Source organism: Camellia sinensis, chromosome 1, assembly GCF_055761805.1.
Source record: "Camellia sinensis isolate YWXY chromosome 1, ASM5576180v1, whole genome shotgun sequence".
NCBI classification, from domain to species: domain Eukaryota; kingdom Viridiplantae; phylum Streptophyta; class Magnoliopsida; order Ericales; family Theaceae; genus Camellia; species Camellia sinensis.
In genome coordinates this window covers 110,184,536-110,200,854 of record NC_138961.1, presented here as the reverse complement: position 1 = coordinate 110,200,854, position 16,319 = coordinate 110,184,536, and the positions used below count along the sequence as shown (strand labels likewise).

At 36.5% G+C, this 16,319-nt stretch overlaps 1 protein-coding gene across 23 annotated transcripts in view; it reads left to right on the top strand.

Annotated features, from left to right (window-relative positions):
- LOC114290664 (protein disulfide-isomerase 5-4) overlaps positions 1 to 15,696 on the top strand; it is a 66,088-nt gene extending 50,392 nt beyond the window's left edge. For 8 of the 23 annotated variants that reach the window (XM_082882006.1, XM_082882003.1, XM_082881994.1 and 5 more), the window contains one exon: positions 133 to 261. Coding sequence is in view for 15 of the 23 variants with exons in the window: in XM_082882063.1 (XP_082738189.1) it covers positions 133 to 261; positions 8,792 to 8,896; positions 9,039 to 9,114; positions 9,792 to 9,888; positions 10,706 to 10,711 (413 nt within the window). In the remaining 8 variants the exon portion in view is untranslated. Of the gene's footprint in view, positions 1 to 132; positions 262 to 8,791; positions 8,897 to 9,038; positions 9,115 to 9,191; positions 9,642 to 9,791; positions 9,889 to 10,705; positions 10,795 to 11,663; positions 11,758 to 11,889; positions 12,019 to 13,293; positions 13,416 to 14,523; positions 14,617 to 14,740 lie in introns of those variants that run through there. The other 15 variants (XM_082882020.1, XM_082882028.1, XM_082882058.1 and 12 more) reach the window with 10 other exon arrangements.
- Positions 15,697 to 16,319: the final 623 nt, after the last annotated feature.

Here is a 16,319-nt window from a genome sequence, read left to right as displayed (position 1 = left end):
GTTATCTCAGTTATCACTCAAGAATTCCTTCACTTACATTGCTGCCATTGCTTGGAAATGGAGACTAAATTGGGCGCAGGTTTTTTTTGGTTTTTATTTTTTTCTTTTATCCTTTTCGATGTTGTGATGCAGAGCGTGATGCTTTGGAAGCTGACATGGGCATGGAGATAGAAGGTGATGGGCGTGCCCGCATATCTTCAACTCGATCTGGAAGCAGATCTTGTCTTGCCTCCTGCACCAGCTGGCAGAGTCGACAACCAGGTAATTTCTAATCTCAATTGTCACTCAAGAATAAATTCACTTACATTGCTACAATTTCTTAGAAATGGATATCGTATTTCATGAGTAAAAGATCAAAATTATTCTGTTGACATGGCTTCTACATGTTCCAATTAGTATGGTGTTAGAATTGTATGATGCACGATTAGATTCATACAATTTAATGAGTTTCAACCAAAATTATTTGAATTGTGTTGTTTGAAAATTGGGTGTGCTGTTGAATTGAGAATTGAGTAGTTCGTCTATGTTTTTGTTTACATAATGTATTGAAATGACGCCTTCTTCTGTTACTCTACGATGAAACAAAAATTGGGCAATTGGTTATACTGATATATGTGGTTATATATAATTTATTTATATTGATACTATGTAGTATTTGACTTTGATTGCTACAGTGTTCCCACATATGTGTGAGGTTTGGAAATTCCTTTCCAATAATTCGGGCTGTATTTGATAAGCATCCTGCGGATCTTGTATGAGAAGGAAATAAGAAACGGAAAAAAAAAAAAACTTTGTTTATAGTTTCATGTGGAAAAAACATGCAAAGAGCGAATTGCTAATACATGTATTTGTGAGAATAAGTTTTCTGAGTCAAACTGTATATCTCATTAAATTGAACAAAGAATACATCACTCACTTATATAGAATGCTAAATCCTAATCCTAAACAAAATACATCACTGATAGAGAATGCCATTAGCGATAGAACACTAACATTAATTCCTAATCCTAAAAAGAAAAGGAAAACGGAGAACACTATTCTCACCCCCCCCCCCCCTCAAACTCAAGGTGTTTTAGCAGAAAACACTGAGAGTTTGTCAAGAAAAAATCGAAACCGAGCAGTGGTGTGAGTCTTGGTGAAGAAATGAGCAAGTTGCAGAGTTGAAGAAACAAAAGGAAGCGAGATAACGCCAAGTGACAATCAATCTCAATATGCTTTGTCCGTTCATGAAAGATAGTGTTATGAGCAATTTGAATAGCACTTCAGTTGTCACAATAGAGAGAGGTCGGGGAAGACTGAGGGACACCCAAGTCAAATAAGAGACCACGAAGCCAGACAATTTCAGCAGTAGCATGAGCCATAGCACGATACTCAGCTTCGGCATTAGAACGGGCAACAACAGTTTGTTTCTTGCTTTTCCAAGAAATCAGGGAATCGTCAAGAAACATACAAAAATCATAAGTAGATTTACGATCATTAACATCACCAATCCAATCAGCATCAGTATAGGCCACCAAATCTAACGAAGAAGTAGAAGAGAATAGCAAGCCCTGTAAAATAGTACTGTGAAGATAGCGAAGAATTCGAAGCAAAAAACTGACTAACCACATGGACAGCATAGGCAAGATCAGGGCGAGTAACTGTCTGATAGACTAAACAACCCACAAGTTCGCGATATAACGTAGGATCGTCCAGAGGAACACCATCAGTAGTGTTAAGCTTCACATTAAGCTCAATGGGGGTATCAGAAAGCTTAGTGTCAGTAAGCCTGGCACGATGGATAACCTCGTTGGCATACTTAGCTTGGGATAGAAAGTAACGCTTGGGAGAAGAAGCCACTTCAATACCGAGAAAATACTGCAATAGTCCCAGATCCTTCATTTCAAAGGTGCGGAAGAGATGCTGCTTGACTTCAGAGATAGCAGCAGAGTTAGAGCTAGTGATGATCATATCATCTACATATAATAAGAGAGCAACAAAACCAGTCGGGGTATGTCTCAGAAATAGAGCAGAGTCGGAAGCAGAAGGATGAAATCCAAGCTTGGTAACAGCAGTCTGAAAGCGATCATACGAAGCACGAGGAGACTGCTTCAGACCATACAGAGCACGTCGAAGACGACAAACTCGGCCAGAGGAATGGTGAAGACTAGGGGGAGGACGCATGTAAACCTCCTCAGTGAGATGGTCATTAAGAAAAGCATTCTTAACATCCATTTGATAAAGAGGCCAAGAACGAATAGCAGCGACAGAGATTAAAGTACGGACAGTAGTCATCTTGGCAACAGGAGCAAACGTCTCCTCATAGTCAATACCATATTCCTGGGAGAAACCTTTGGCAACCAGACGGGCTTTATAACGCTCAAGAGAACCATCAGAATGAGTCTTGACTTTGTAGACCCATTTGCAACCAACCAAATTCTTACCAGCAGGTAAAGGAACCAACTCCCATATATTAGTTTTCTGTAGAGCAAACAACTCATCCTCCATAGCTTGAACCCAATGAGGATCTTGACAGGCTTCCTTATAAGATTGAGGTTCTACAAAAGAGTGAATAGCAGACAAAAAGGTACGATAGGAAGCCGGAAAACAAGTATTAGACCAACCCAACCTGTTTGGAGGATGACGCGCGCGAGGAGGATATCGGTGTACAGTAGGATCAGAGTCGTCAGAAGCAGGAGGATCAGCAGTAGGGGCAGAGTCAACTGGTGGAGGAGGAGCCTTGCGACGAGAATAAACTAACAACGGAGAAGGAGAAGAGACCGAAGAAGGAGAAGCAGCGAGAGGTGAAGAAGGAGGAGAAGATGGAATAAGCTCAGGAGTAACTGTGGAGATGTACTCATCAGACGGAACCTCAGAAGGAAATGGATCAATATGAACCAAATCCTCTTTGGAAACAGGGGCGGTGAGAGGAGGAAGCTGAAAGTAAGGTAGACGTTCGAGAAAGGCAACATGGCGGGAGACATAAAGGCGACGGGAAACAGGATCATAATAGCGATAACCTTTCTGAGTGAGTCTATAACGCAAAAAGACACACAGGACAGACCGGGCATTAAGTTTGGTCCTATCTTTATGGGGTAAAAGGACAAAACAAGTAGACCCAAACACACGAAGGAGAGAGTAATTAGAAAGTTGAGAAAACAGAGCCTCATAAGGAGACCGATTAGAAAGAAGAGGGGTAAGCATACGGTTAAGAAGAAAAGCAGCAGTAAGAACTACCTCACCCCCAAAACGGAGCCGGAACGGAGCCGGAGAGAAGGAGAGACCTAGCTGTCTCAAGGAGATGACGGTGTTTACGCTCAGCTCGACCATTTTGGGCAGGTGTATCAGTACAAGAAGTTTGGTGAATAGTACCCAATTTGGCCAAGTATTCACAGAATTCAGTTTTAAAGTATTCTCCACCCAGGTCAGATCGCAACAATTTAATAGTAGAGCCAAACTATGTAGTGACCATAGACTGGAAGGTACGGTATATTTGGTAGAAGTCAGATTTATGAGTCATAAGATAAACCCAAGTATAACGGGTGCAGTTATCAATAAAAGACACATAATATGTAGAGCCTCCTTTAGTAAGAACAAGAGAGGGTCCCTAGACATCAGTATGTACAAGAGAAAAAGGAGAAACAGAAATAGAGGTACTTTTATTAAATGGTAAGGCTGACATTTTAGCAAGTTTACACCCCCGACATTCATCAATTTGACTAGGAGAAACTTTACCCAACAACCCTGACTGAGCTAAAGACTGTAAGCTGTCAACAGACAAATGACCGAGGCGAGAATGCCATAAGTAAAACTGACTCGACTGAGAATCTAACTGAAATGAGGAAAATGCAGCTAGAGAAGTGGATAAGGGAAGATGCAAGCTTTCGACTACATAGAGGTCTCCAATTCTACGGCCAGTCCCAATCTGCTTGTTGGACACCCAATCCTGCACACAATAGACAGAAGAGGAAAAGATAACATCAAAACCAGACCTATCAAGTTGACAAATGGATAATAAACTAACAGATAACTGAGGAACATAAAGAACAGAAGGAATAGTAAGACAGAACAGACATACCGGATCCATTAGCAGTATTAATAGTAATTGGAACGGGTGGGGGAATATAATTTTGAAGTAAGGAAATGTGAGGAGTCATATGATGAGAGGCACCAAAATCAAAAAGCCAGACAGAAGAAGGGATACCTGAAGAGGACCCAAGCAAACCTGAATGAAGAGAGGCAAGAGCGGAGGCAGATGTGGATGACTGAGAGGTGGACAGGATATGCTGAAGTTGTGCAACCTGAGCACTCAAGGAAGCCAAGTTAGGATCGGGAGCCGAAGTGGATGCAATGTAAGTAGCAGAAGGTCGAAAAGTACTCGAAGTAGGACCTCGAAACTGTGTCTGAGGAGATGGAGCAGGCTAACGTCCCTTTTTGGGACAATTGTTCTTCCAATGACCCCTTTGATGGCAGAAAGCACACTCATCTGGCCCTAATGGTTCTTTCTTGGGTTTCGCAGTGGCCTGAAGCTGATGAGGAGGAGGGGTCGATAACAAGGGCTGCTTGGTAGGAGCCAAGAAGACAGAAGGAGGCAAAGTCTGACTGGCCGTCTTAAGACGGGTTTCTTCAGAGAGGAGTTCACGAACAATAGCATCCACAGAGGAAAGAGGAGATCGATGAAGGATGCCACCTCGAATAGCCTCATACTGTGGGGAGAGGGCTATTAAAAACTGTACTAAACGACCTTGCTCCCGGAACTCAATATAAGTGTCTAGTATCTTGAGACTAGATGGTTCCATAAGAGCCAACTGATCCCAGAGACCTGTCATCTCAATATAAAAGTCCTGAATAGTCTCATCCCGCTGACGAGCATTCTGAATAGCTGTTTCCAACTCATACCGCTTGGCAAAGTTGGAGTGCTGATGGTTCCATAAGAGCCAACTGATCCCAGAGACCTGTCATCTCAATATAAAAAGTCCTGAATAGTCTGATCCCGCTGACGAGCATTTTGAATAGCTGTTTCTAACTCATACCGCTTGGCAAAGTTGGAGTGCTGATGGACACCTAGTAAATAATCCCACACCTCTTTGGCAGTATTGTACTTGGAAAACATCATTCCAATACGGTCAGTCACGGAATTATGAAACCAGGTCAGAACTTGGGCATTATCACAATCCCAAGTATCACAGGAAGTCAGATATCCATCCTCCTTTGGGTCTGATGGTCGAGGAATAGAACCAGAAACATAGCCCCATTTTTTTCAACCGAGAAGAAAATTTTTCACAACACTAGACCAATAAGGATAGTTGTCACCAGTAAGTTTGCATTTAATAGCCTGAATTTTATCTTTTGACATTGTGATGAACCAAAAGGACTTGCGGCAAAGTGTGATAACTAGCAAACATAAAAAGAATTGAGGGGTCAAAGTATAATAATCAGGAACTTGTTTGGTCCAAAAGAAGAATGAAGGAGAACTGGTGGTAACGAAAGATAGCCGTAGGTCAACTTCGAACCACACACATAGAGACAGAGAGAGAGATTGAGGGAAAGAGAGAAAGACGAGTCGAAGTCGACTCTAGAGCAGCCGGCATAGACAGCGCTTTGATCGCGCGAAGCGAAGCAGGAGAGAACCGACGACGACGACTCGAGTCCAGTGACAGATCACGAACCAGAGGCTAGGGTTTTCACGAATGGGTTGCGAGGCAGAGTACCAGGGAGACGAACGAGATGACAGTTTTTAGATAATTAGAGATTGACAATTCCAACTTCCTTTACTTCATTCAAAAAGTTGTTCAGAGTAATTGATCAAAATTATTTTGGGGAACCGGTTTGTGCATAATATTCAAAATAATTTTACTTTTAGAAGCAGTTAGTTTTTCGTTTGTATTTTTTTTTTCCTGTGTTTTTGGCGCTAACCCCTTGCAGGCAATGACACATATAGACATGGTTAATCATTTAAGGTAATTTCCTATACTTTTTGATTTTATTTTTTACATTTAGGACAATGCATCATTTAGGTTGGGGGCAGAAAATACTTATTTTGAGAAGAATTTTTATATTTGCTTGCTGCTATGAGTTAGTTGTTTTGTTTTTTTAAAAAAAAGAATTTATCATGGTAATCTTTTGTTCTATATATTGGGTGATTGGGTATACTTGTGGTATTTTATTGCTTTTAACTCGAGAATTTCGTTGAAGTTTGATATGCTAGCTACTTTGTTAAAGCATTCCATGTGTTCATATTTGGAAATCATTGCACTACACTTCTGCCACATGAATATGATTTTTAGTTGATAAGTGGATATGACTTGAAAATCTTGAAGAATGATAGTGGAGACTTTTAACCCTGTGAGTTTTGTGCCAATCATTTATTGGAGGGTTATTATACATCTACTCTTAATTTTTCTTTGGAAGCGCATTAATTTATTGTTTAGTCTCGTTGTTTTTTCATTTTTTGTTGAATGCTGAGAATAAATCAATTTGTTATTATACTTTTACTCCCTCGAGGACAATGCATCGTTCAGGTTGAGGGGAGAAAATACTTATCTTGAGAAGAATTTATATGTTGCTTGCTACAATGAGTTAGTTGTTTTGTTTTAAAAAAAAAAAAGATAAGTGCGCACGGTAATCTTTTGTTCTGTGCATTGAGTAATTCAACATACTTGTATTATTTTATTGCTTTAACTCAAGAAATTGTGTCGAAGTTTGATATGTTAGCTACTTTGTTAAAGTATTCCATGTGTTCGTATTTGGAAATCATTGCACTGCACTTTCGCCACATGAATATGATTTTTAGTTGATAAGTGGATATGACTTGAAAATCTTGAAGAATGATAGTGGAGACTTTTGAGCCTACGAGTTTTGTGCTAATCTTTTATTGGAGGGTTGTGATACATCTACTCTTAATTTTCTTTGGAAGCGCATTAATTTGTTGTTTAGTTTCATTATTTCTTAATTTTGGTTGAATGTTGAGGATAAATCAATTTGTTACCATACTTTTATTCCCTTGAGATCATGAATTGAGAGATGATTTTAGGCCATCTTTGTTTCATTGAGCCTTTTATTTATTTTTCTTTCCTTTATTATTATTTCATTAGAAACCAATTTGAGCCTTTATGTTAGCCTTTCTTTGTTTAACCCCACAACCCATACTTTCTTTTCAATTTTGTAGATATGTTGGGTAATTTGAGTTTGACAATGGCAAATTTGTTTGAAAAAAAAAAAAGTAAAAAAAGGAGAGAAGATGGAAAAAAAGAAGAAGAAATAAATTGTGTTCAATGAGGGGGGGGGGGGACAAAACGAAAAGAAAAAAAAAGAGCAGGAGGAGGAAGTTGAAAAAGACAAAAAAAAAAAAAAAGTAACAAAAAGAGCAAGATATTTGGAATAATGCTCTAATTGTGTTTGTGTTTATGCCAATAATCTCTCAGATTAGAGCTTATTTTTATGCCAATAATGTCTCAGACATCCATTTTTTTATTCAACTTTGCGTTTTTATTATTTTTTCGTAATTCCTTGACCCAAACATTACAACCAAATAAAAGTCCTATTTGATCTTGAGAGTGGTATAGTTTACAAGTGGACATGATAGACAGGGGTGATGGTATGGTAATTTTAATTCTCAGTATTTGGTATTCCATTCATGTGACTATTTATTTATTCTTTCATTATTGCGTTTTTCCAAAAAATTAGTATGCGGGATATTTTGCCTTTGATTTACATTATTCTACTCGCATATATTGAGAGTAATTTTCACACCATATTCTGAGTGATTTATTTGTTGAATGCAATAACTGGTGAGATTTGAGTCAAAGCATGTTTCAGAAAGAGATTTGGGTTATATTTCACTTTAAGGCTAAGGTTGTGTCTGTGTTGGCTAAACTTTTTCACACACGCCAAATTCTGAATGTCATGAGATATCTTTACTTGCTGCTAGTGTCTTGAACTTTGATTGATTATCTTGTTAAGATTGTGAAATTCATGACTTGTTCTTTAACATTAGCATGAGAACGAAAGAAATCCTTTGAGTAAAGAAATTTTTTGACGTTTGTGGGTAATATCTCTAGAAATTTTAATTCTCAGTATTTGATATTCCATTCATTAGACTATTTATTTATTCTTTCATATTAGCGTTTTTCAAAAAAATTAGTATGCGGGATATTTTGCCTTTGATTTACATTGTTCTACTCGCATATATTGAGAGCAATTTTTGCACCATATTCTGAGTGATTTATTTGTTGAGTGCAATAACTGGTGAGATTTGAGTCGAAGCATGTTTCAGAAAGAGATTTGGGTTATATTTCACTTTAAGGCTAAGGTTGTGTCTGTGTTTGCTAAACTTTTTTAACACACTCCAAATTTTGAATGTCATGAGATATCTTTATTTGCTGCTAGTGTCTTGAACTTTGATTGATTATCTTGTTAAAGTTGTGAAATTCATGGCTGGTTCTTTAACTTTGGCATGAGAATGAAAGAAATCCTTTTAGTAAAGAAATTTTTGGATGTTTGTGGGTAACATCTTTGGAAACCCTCACGAGACTTTTACTCGTCCACGAGGGGTAACCTATTGGATTAAGGGCTTGTTGCAAGTGCTAAATTCAATCGTGATTTCTTGCAGAAGTGGTTTAGAGTTGTTGCTTTTATTTTACTTTTTGATTTTATTTTAGTCAGCCTAATTGCTAGGTTCTAGCAATAAAGCTGGTTGGGAGGTGTGATTAATGCTTAAAATTACATAGTTGTTCTATGAATTTTGGATATTATATTCATTCTCTCAATTTGTATTTAATTGTGATTTAATGAATTTAATGTAAATTTGTAGAAAAACTACATTTGAGCCTTCAACAATATCAATTGCTCAACATGGCCCATAAGACTCGGTGTGCTTCTAAATCATCTCATAACATCCACAAAACCTCTCTCAAAGGTTAGACAAGATTTCATTGTACCTCCAGTCCTTTAATATTTTGATTTTGGTCTTCAAATATTTATTTGTTTTTCCTTTTAATTACTACCCATCTTCTGTTCTTTATTTGTTCCTTTTATGAAATGTATATTTGGCGACTTAGATAATAGCAAAAACACTAGATCTGACCGCAATGTCGTCAAGGGTGCTCGGGCTGCTCGAATTCAGCAAAACAAATGGTAATTTTTATCTTAATTTTCTACCCCCTCTACATAAGATGTATACCTTTTTACTGACAAGGGTCTTGTGTTTGTAGCTTTTCATCCAATAAAGGATAATATTTCTATTGCCTAAAGGCAGGATTGCATATTTTTGTCGATAAGGAAGCAGAAAAGGTGTGCTGTTTCGGAAGAAAAAAGGGCATCCAGTTGATTGACTAGTCCTCCCCGTGTCATTGTATATGATATGTTTTTAATGTTAATATTGTTTGTACCCAAAGGAATTGTTAATCCTTCACAAAAGGTTCTTTTGTATAAAACTAGACTACATTTGTTTCCTGGTAAATTGAGATCTAGATGAACTGGGCCGTTTCATAGTTAAAACTGTTTTTTCTCATGGGGCCCAGATTGAAAATCCCAAGAATGGTAATGTTTTTAAAGTGATTGGCCAACGTCTTAAACCAGTTTTGGAGAATTTCCCACATGGAGAGGAGAGGAGTCCATCGAATTAAAAGACCCTATTCATTCATTCATTCATGTTTGAGCTGGTAAAGATGTTTGTAGTCCTTCTTTCACAATAAGTTATTTATGGGGAAAAAAAGAAATTATGATTTTATCTAACAATTATTCTCTATTTATGATGGCATATCATATGATAAATCGTATTTGAAAATCACTGTTCCAATATTTGATTGCAGTGAACTTTTAGACCCTGTTGTTTCTGAAGCTACACTGGACTTTCGGAATCTTAACAAGAGAAAACTTTTAACTAATTTCCCTACATTTCTCCCTCAGGTATGATTTGAGATTGGCATGATTCTTTGCTTGGGATTTAGTTTCTTTATTTGACTGAATTTTCAGATTTAGAAGTAGAAAAGAAGAAATATGAAACATGTATATCAAATATTTTGGTAACTTATCCTCCTCTAACATCAGTCTTGCATTTGTAGTTTTTCCCATTAATGCTAAGTTCCTCGTGTCATCTTTTTGGTGTTGTTCTTAAAAGATATATTTAATTTATTTTATTGGAATGATCTTAGTTATAATTTGTGCAATTGTTGTGTCCTCGCGATATTTGTATATGACAAATGCCAATAGTGCTAGATATTGGGATTGAAATAAAGGAGTGTCTTGAAAATAGGTCAAACAGTTAAAAGAAGTGCATTAATTTCCATAAAAACTACATTGAATTTAATAAAAAGTGTCTTGTGTTTTCAAAAAAAAAATTTAGGTCTACTTTTCGTTTCCCTGGGACACTTGTTAACAAGACCCTTCATATATTGGTATTCATAATTGTAGTTTTATTTTATTTTTGTCCTGTCAATGCTACTTCAGAAATAAATTTTGTTGCTTATGTGATGCCACATCTTATTTTGTATGTTTAAAGTTATTATGCACCTTCCCGACCTTGTTGGAACAAAATATGGTATAATAATTTCGTACTGAAACTAATTGAGCCTAATGGAAATTTTGACAACTAAACACATGTTTAATTTCAAAAAGGAGGATCTAAAAGAATGCTTTCGGAGATACTGTGGACTCAATCTGCAGTGAAGGGCATTACTGACTTTCATACATATATATTTTTTTTTTGTTTTCTTTTTTGATGCAGATTTGAAAAATCGTTTCTAAGTGTGTTTCCAGCATTGATGTCTCTTGGATCATTTGTTCAGCTATTTCCATCTCTCGTTGACTTACCAAGTAAGTTTGTTTTCCTGGATTCCCTAGTAGTTACATTCTGCTCCTTTTTCATGTCTTTCTTTTGTGGCTTTCGTCTCTTGCCTCATTTCACCAATAAGCAAAAGCCTAAGGATACAAAAAAATTTACCAAAAAATCTACCACTCACATGGGTGTTGTGGGACCAACACCCATGTGAGTGTTTGCTAGAACATTTGGGGTCTAGCATTATTGTTCACCAATTGAAGTTCTACTTACTCTATTAACAGCTGCACCTTGTTATTTTCCTTCTATTGATTTATTGATCTAGCCAAGTAGGCCATTTCGAAATGCCTCAATTAAAAGAGTTCAAAAATTCAAAATCTATATGCTTGGTACTAGTTGGGAAATTGAATTTTTTTATTTTGAATATAGTTGATATTTGTTGGTTTTCCTTTTCTTGGCTTCTCTAGCACGTAGGCATTGTTCGTCATGGTATGCTTTTTCGGGGGTAAGTTTTTATTGCCATAAAAGGGGATTTACAATGAAGGTCAAAACATGCCAAAGGCAATACCCCCTCTAGAAGAGAGCTTACGCCTAGCCTGCAGAACAATTAAACTTCAGTAGTTGGCATTTTAGGATAGAAATTTGTGTGCTTTGCAAATCCTTAGAGCCTGGTGTGAAGAGAAAATTGAGAAATTAATTGGCATGAGTAGTATTTTATTTTTGAGTTATTACTTATGTCTACAAATTGGGTTTCTTACTTAACCAACAACAACAAAAAAAAGAAAAAAAGAAAAAAAAGAAAACGAATAGGGTTAAGTTAGTAGTTTATTGGTAGTAGTTGCTACATAATTGATGTCTGTTGGGCTATATATAATAAATCCATGTGTTTTTTGGGAGATAAATGTAGACCTTTTTTTATTCAATGGCAACTAAGTAGCGAGTAGTAACACAAGTGATGAAGATTAAAGAATTCCTCAACTGAGCACTGAGTCAACAACTAGGTAATCTCAGTTATCTCTCAAGAATTCCTTCACTTACATTGCTTCCATTGCTTGGAAATGGAGACTAAATTGGGCGCAAGTTTTTTTTGGTTTTTATGTTTTTCATTTATCCATTTCCATGTTGTGCTGCAGAGCGTGATTCTTTGGAAGATGACATGGGCATGGAGATAGAAGGTAATGGGCATGCCTGCATATCTTTAACCTGATCTGGAAGCAGATCTCGTCTTGCCTTCGACACCAACTGGCAGAGTCAATTACCGGGTAATTTCTAATCTCAGTTATCACTCAAGAATAATTTCACTTACATTGCTACAATTCCTTGGAAATGGATATCGTATTTCATGAATAAAAGATCAAAATTATTTTGTTGACACGACTTCTACATGTTCCAACTAGTATGGTGTTAGAATTGTATGATGCACGATTCGATTCATACAATTTATTGAGTTTCAACCAAAATTATTTGAATTGTGTTGTTTGAAAATTGGGTGTGTTGTTGAATTGAGAATTGAGTAGTTCGTCTATGTTTTTGTTTACATAATGTATTAAAATGATGCCTTTTCTGTTACTCTATGATGAAACAAAAATAGGGCAATTGGTTATACTGATATACGTGGTGTTATATATAATTTATTTATATTGATACTATGTAGTATTTGACTTGATTGCTTCAGTGTTCCCACATATGTGTGAGGTTTGGAAATTCCTTTCTAATAATTTGGGTTGTATTTCATGATAAGCATCCTGTGGATCTTGTATGAGAAGGAAATAAGAAATGGAAAAAAGAGTGGAAAAAAAAAACTTTGTTAATAGTTTCATGTGGAGAAACATGCAAAGAGCGAACTGCTAGTACATATACTATCTTTTTTTTTTTTGGGTGAATAAGACATAAATAAAGACGAGAATTTACAAGATTACAAGGGGAATACCCCAGGCCCTACAACACTATACAGCGGAGAACCGAACCCAAACCAAAAGCAGCGAGAACAATCAAAAGAAAAACAAAACCAAAATACAATGTTCAGGAGCCATATCCAAAGAAGATAGGGTAAGTGAACACAGCAAATCAACCCAAGATAAATAGCATAAGTACATATATTATCTTATGCAATTTTATCTTTTCTTTTGTGGAGGTTTTGTTGGAATTTTGTATTTCATTTGCTGTGACGTGTTATAGAAACCAAAAACACCCTTTTCGTAGTTTTTAGATAATTAGAGATCAATGATTCCAACTTCTTTACTCCATTCAAAAAGTTGTTCAAGATAATTGATCAAAATCATTCTGATGACCCAGTTTGTGTATGTTATTCAAAATAATGTTACTTTTGGAGTAGTTAGTTTTTCGTTTGTATTTTTTTTCCTTTGTGTTTTTGGCGTTGACCCCTTGCAGCCAATGACACATATAGACATGGTTAATCATTTAAGGTAATCTCCTTAACTTTTTGATTTTATTTTTTACATTAAGGACAACGCATCGTTAGTTTTTTTGAGACTAAAGAGTGGCAGCCAAATTTGACGAAAGTAATTTTGGTTTAGGTAAAGAAACAAGATTGATTGGGAAGGGGCCCATCCATGGAGGAGAAAGCAATAGAGGCTTTGAAGAAGTTGAATGGGAATATGGCCCTGCTATTATGTCTCTTTGTTGTTGGCCCTTTTTGGTATGGCGTGAATCTTATTGTTGAATCGATGGTCTAGGCATTTGATAGGTGGACAGGGTGGTTGGTTGTGAAGAGGAGAGGACTAGAGGAGTGGTGTGGAAAGCAACATGCTAAAAGTCACCAATTTCCCAAAAGCTTAAAGCTGTTAGGAAATGAGCCTAACAATGTATATTGTGCTATTTAGCACCCTCCTTCACATGCAACTCCATCTTGCACGTGGAAAGACAAAGAACCAAACATAAGGAGATTCAAACAACCAAACAGAGAACACGAAACCAAATGGGGTCTGAATACCAAATACCAAATAGAGAGATTTGAACCTAAGACCTCTCTCAACCTTAACTCTAATACCATGCTTTTGGGAAAATTGGTGACTTAACACAGTAGACCTTTTTAAGTCTTGATTATTTTGTTCATCACCAACTGGAAGATGCATACTCAACTTGCACTCACTTTACAGATTATTAATAATGTTACTTATAAAGCCATAAGCATGCTGAATGCGATTGTAAATGTTACTCTTTGAAAATAGATTTTTTTTTTTTTTTTTTTTTTTTTTTTGTGTGTGTGTTGTGAAATAATGATTGAGGTTGTTTTTTTAAATAAAAAACTTCTATGGGTGCTTTTCAGATATATCTATGCTGTTTTGTTGGCTACTGGTGGTAAAAGGCTTGGATGTTAGAAGATAAATATAATTGACCTTTCTACTGCTACTTGGTGGTATTCTTAGTTGGCTATTGGTGGTAAAAGGCTTGGATGTTAGAAGATAAATATAATTGACCTTTTCTGCTGCTACTTAGTGGTATTCTTAGGTTAGTATGAAAGGAACTTGAGGTATGGGTTCTATTGACAAAGTGGGAGGGAGGTTTCTTATACATGGAGGAGGCTTCTATGTTAAGTTGTTGACTACAGGATTTTTGTCGGTCCTCCTGGATTCCTGTATCCGTTTAGGATCTGGCTTGTATCTTTACATTGTGTGTATTTTGATTCTATCTACTCTCAATGTGTACTCATGCAATTCTTAAATCATTGATTAATAACTTATTTTACTTGTTAGAACAATAGACCAGAGATTCTAATTCATAATTTGCAACACTATCATGGACAGGATAGAACTGCGTTTCTGTTTCTTTTTTTCCCATCACTGCTACTTGTGTTAAGGTCATGGCTATGGGGTGGATTGCCTGTTCAGCTTTACCAGGTACTTTTGTATGGGAAAAATTTTTGTAACTCATATTGATATTTTAAGGAAATTTTAACTTTTTGATTTGTTTACTATACTTTTGTTTTTTTGTTTCTAAGCGTAATGAGCATATTATTTTCAGGCATGGTTGTTAATTCTCTACACAGGTTTGGCTTTGCGAGAGAACATACTTAGAGTGAATGGAAGTGATATTCGCCCATGGTAATTTGATATGATTTTATATGCATTTGGTTGAATTTTGTGGTAAGATTGCCTTGCCTTTATTCTTCATCATTTAAACTATTTGTGTATTTGTGATTGAGATTTTTTTAAAACATATTTTCATAGTCAGACATTAGTAATTTCATCTCCCATGCCTTTCAGGAGGGAAAGTGAATATGCAATTTTACTGGCAATGAATTAGAAAATGAACAGATGGTAGAGTATATGGGAAAAATAATGGTTGTCAATAATGAAAGGAGGACATTACTCTAGATGGAGCTACATGTTGCAAAAGAATTCATTGAGTTGACTCCAAATAGACATGTTTAATTTTGTTAAATTGAGTTTTTCTGGCAGTATCTTGTTCCCTTATATGCAGCAGCAGTAGCTACAAAATAGATATCAACGGCAAAGGCTTTGTACACATATTGCACTCTCAAGGTGTAATCGAAAAGAAAAAAAAAAAAAAAAACTCCTTTCACCAACGAATTTCTGTGCATGCTTCATGTTTGCCTTTATTATCTTCAGTTCTTTCTGCAGTCTACTTTGCGTGTGTGTCTGCACTTGGTTGTGTGCTCTTTGTGAAACCTTGTCGTCCATTAGGGATCCCATCCCATTCCTTATAATTTGTGACCGGGAATAATGTTGTGCTAGTTGAGTTTGAGGATATGAGAATTTCTTTCGCAACCCGTTATTCCTTGTAACAACCTTCTCACCTTTCTACGCTTAGACTAGTGATGATGTTTGTGAGAGTGACCTTTAATTGCATCAAATAGAGCTATAATTTGGTTGTTACAGTTGTGCCAATAGTCTATTATACCTATTATTTTGTGTAATTTGTCTTTTTGTGAATTAAGTAGACACATTATACCGTCACCCTTCCAGTGCTTTTTTGTGTCTTCTGTCATTTTGAATCTGGTTGTTTTGTTTTATTTATGGGCTAATTACACGGACTTCCCTGTGGTTTCTAAAATGAAATTACATTGTTCTCTCTTAGCAACGGAAATGTCTTATTTATATCTGTATATTTTGGCAACTAGATGCCAAAATTACCTTTTATTTCTTAAATACTGAACACCCAACTGAATCCATCCGGCCGAGGCCCTTGTGGCCGATTGGCATGCAGCCGTGCCTTAGGGTTACCGCGGTGAGTGGAAAGTTTGAGGTTCGAGTTGACGGATCAACGACGGTTCCTTAAATTTATAATCTAATTTTACTAACATACTAACATTCTATCTTTGACCCAAAAAAAAAAAAACTGAATCTATCCTTGCAACCAAACAAGCCACATTAATATTAGCATAACAAGCAAACACCCCTTTATCTTCGACTATTTTCTTCCATCTTCCTCCCGTTCCTTCTCCATTGGCAACACCACCACATTTCACAGTGGGAGCAAAACCTTGAGTAGGGAGGAGATGGCGACAACTCTCTCTTATAGTCTCTTTTGAAAATCTCTCTTTCCTTCTCTCCAACAACATACACTAAATCCATCGTAA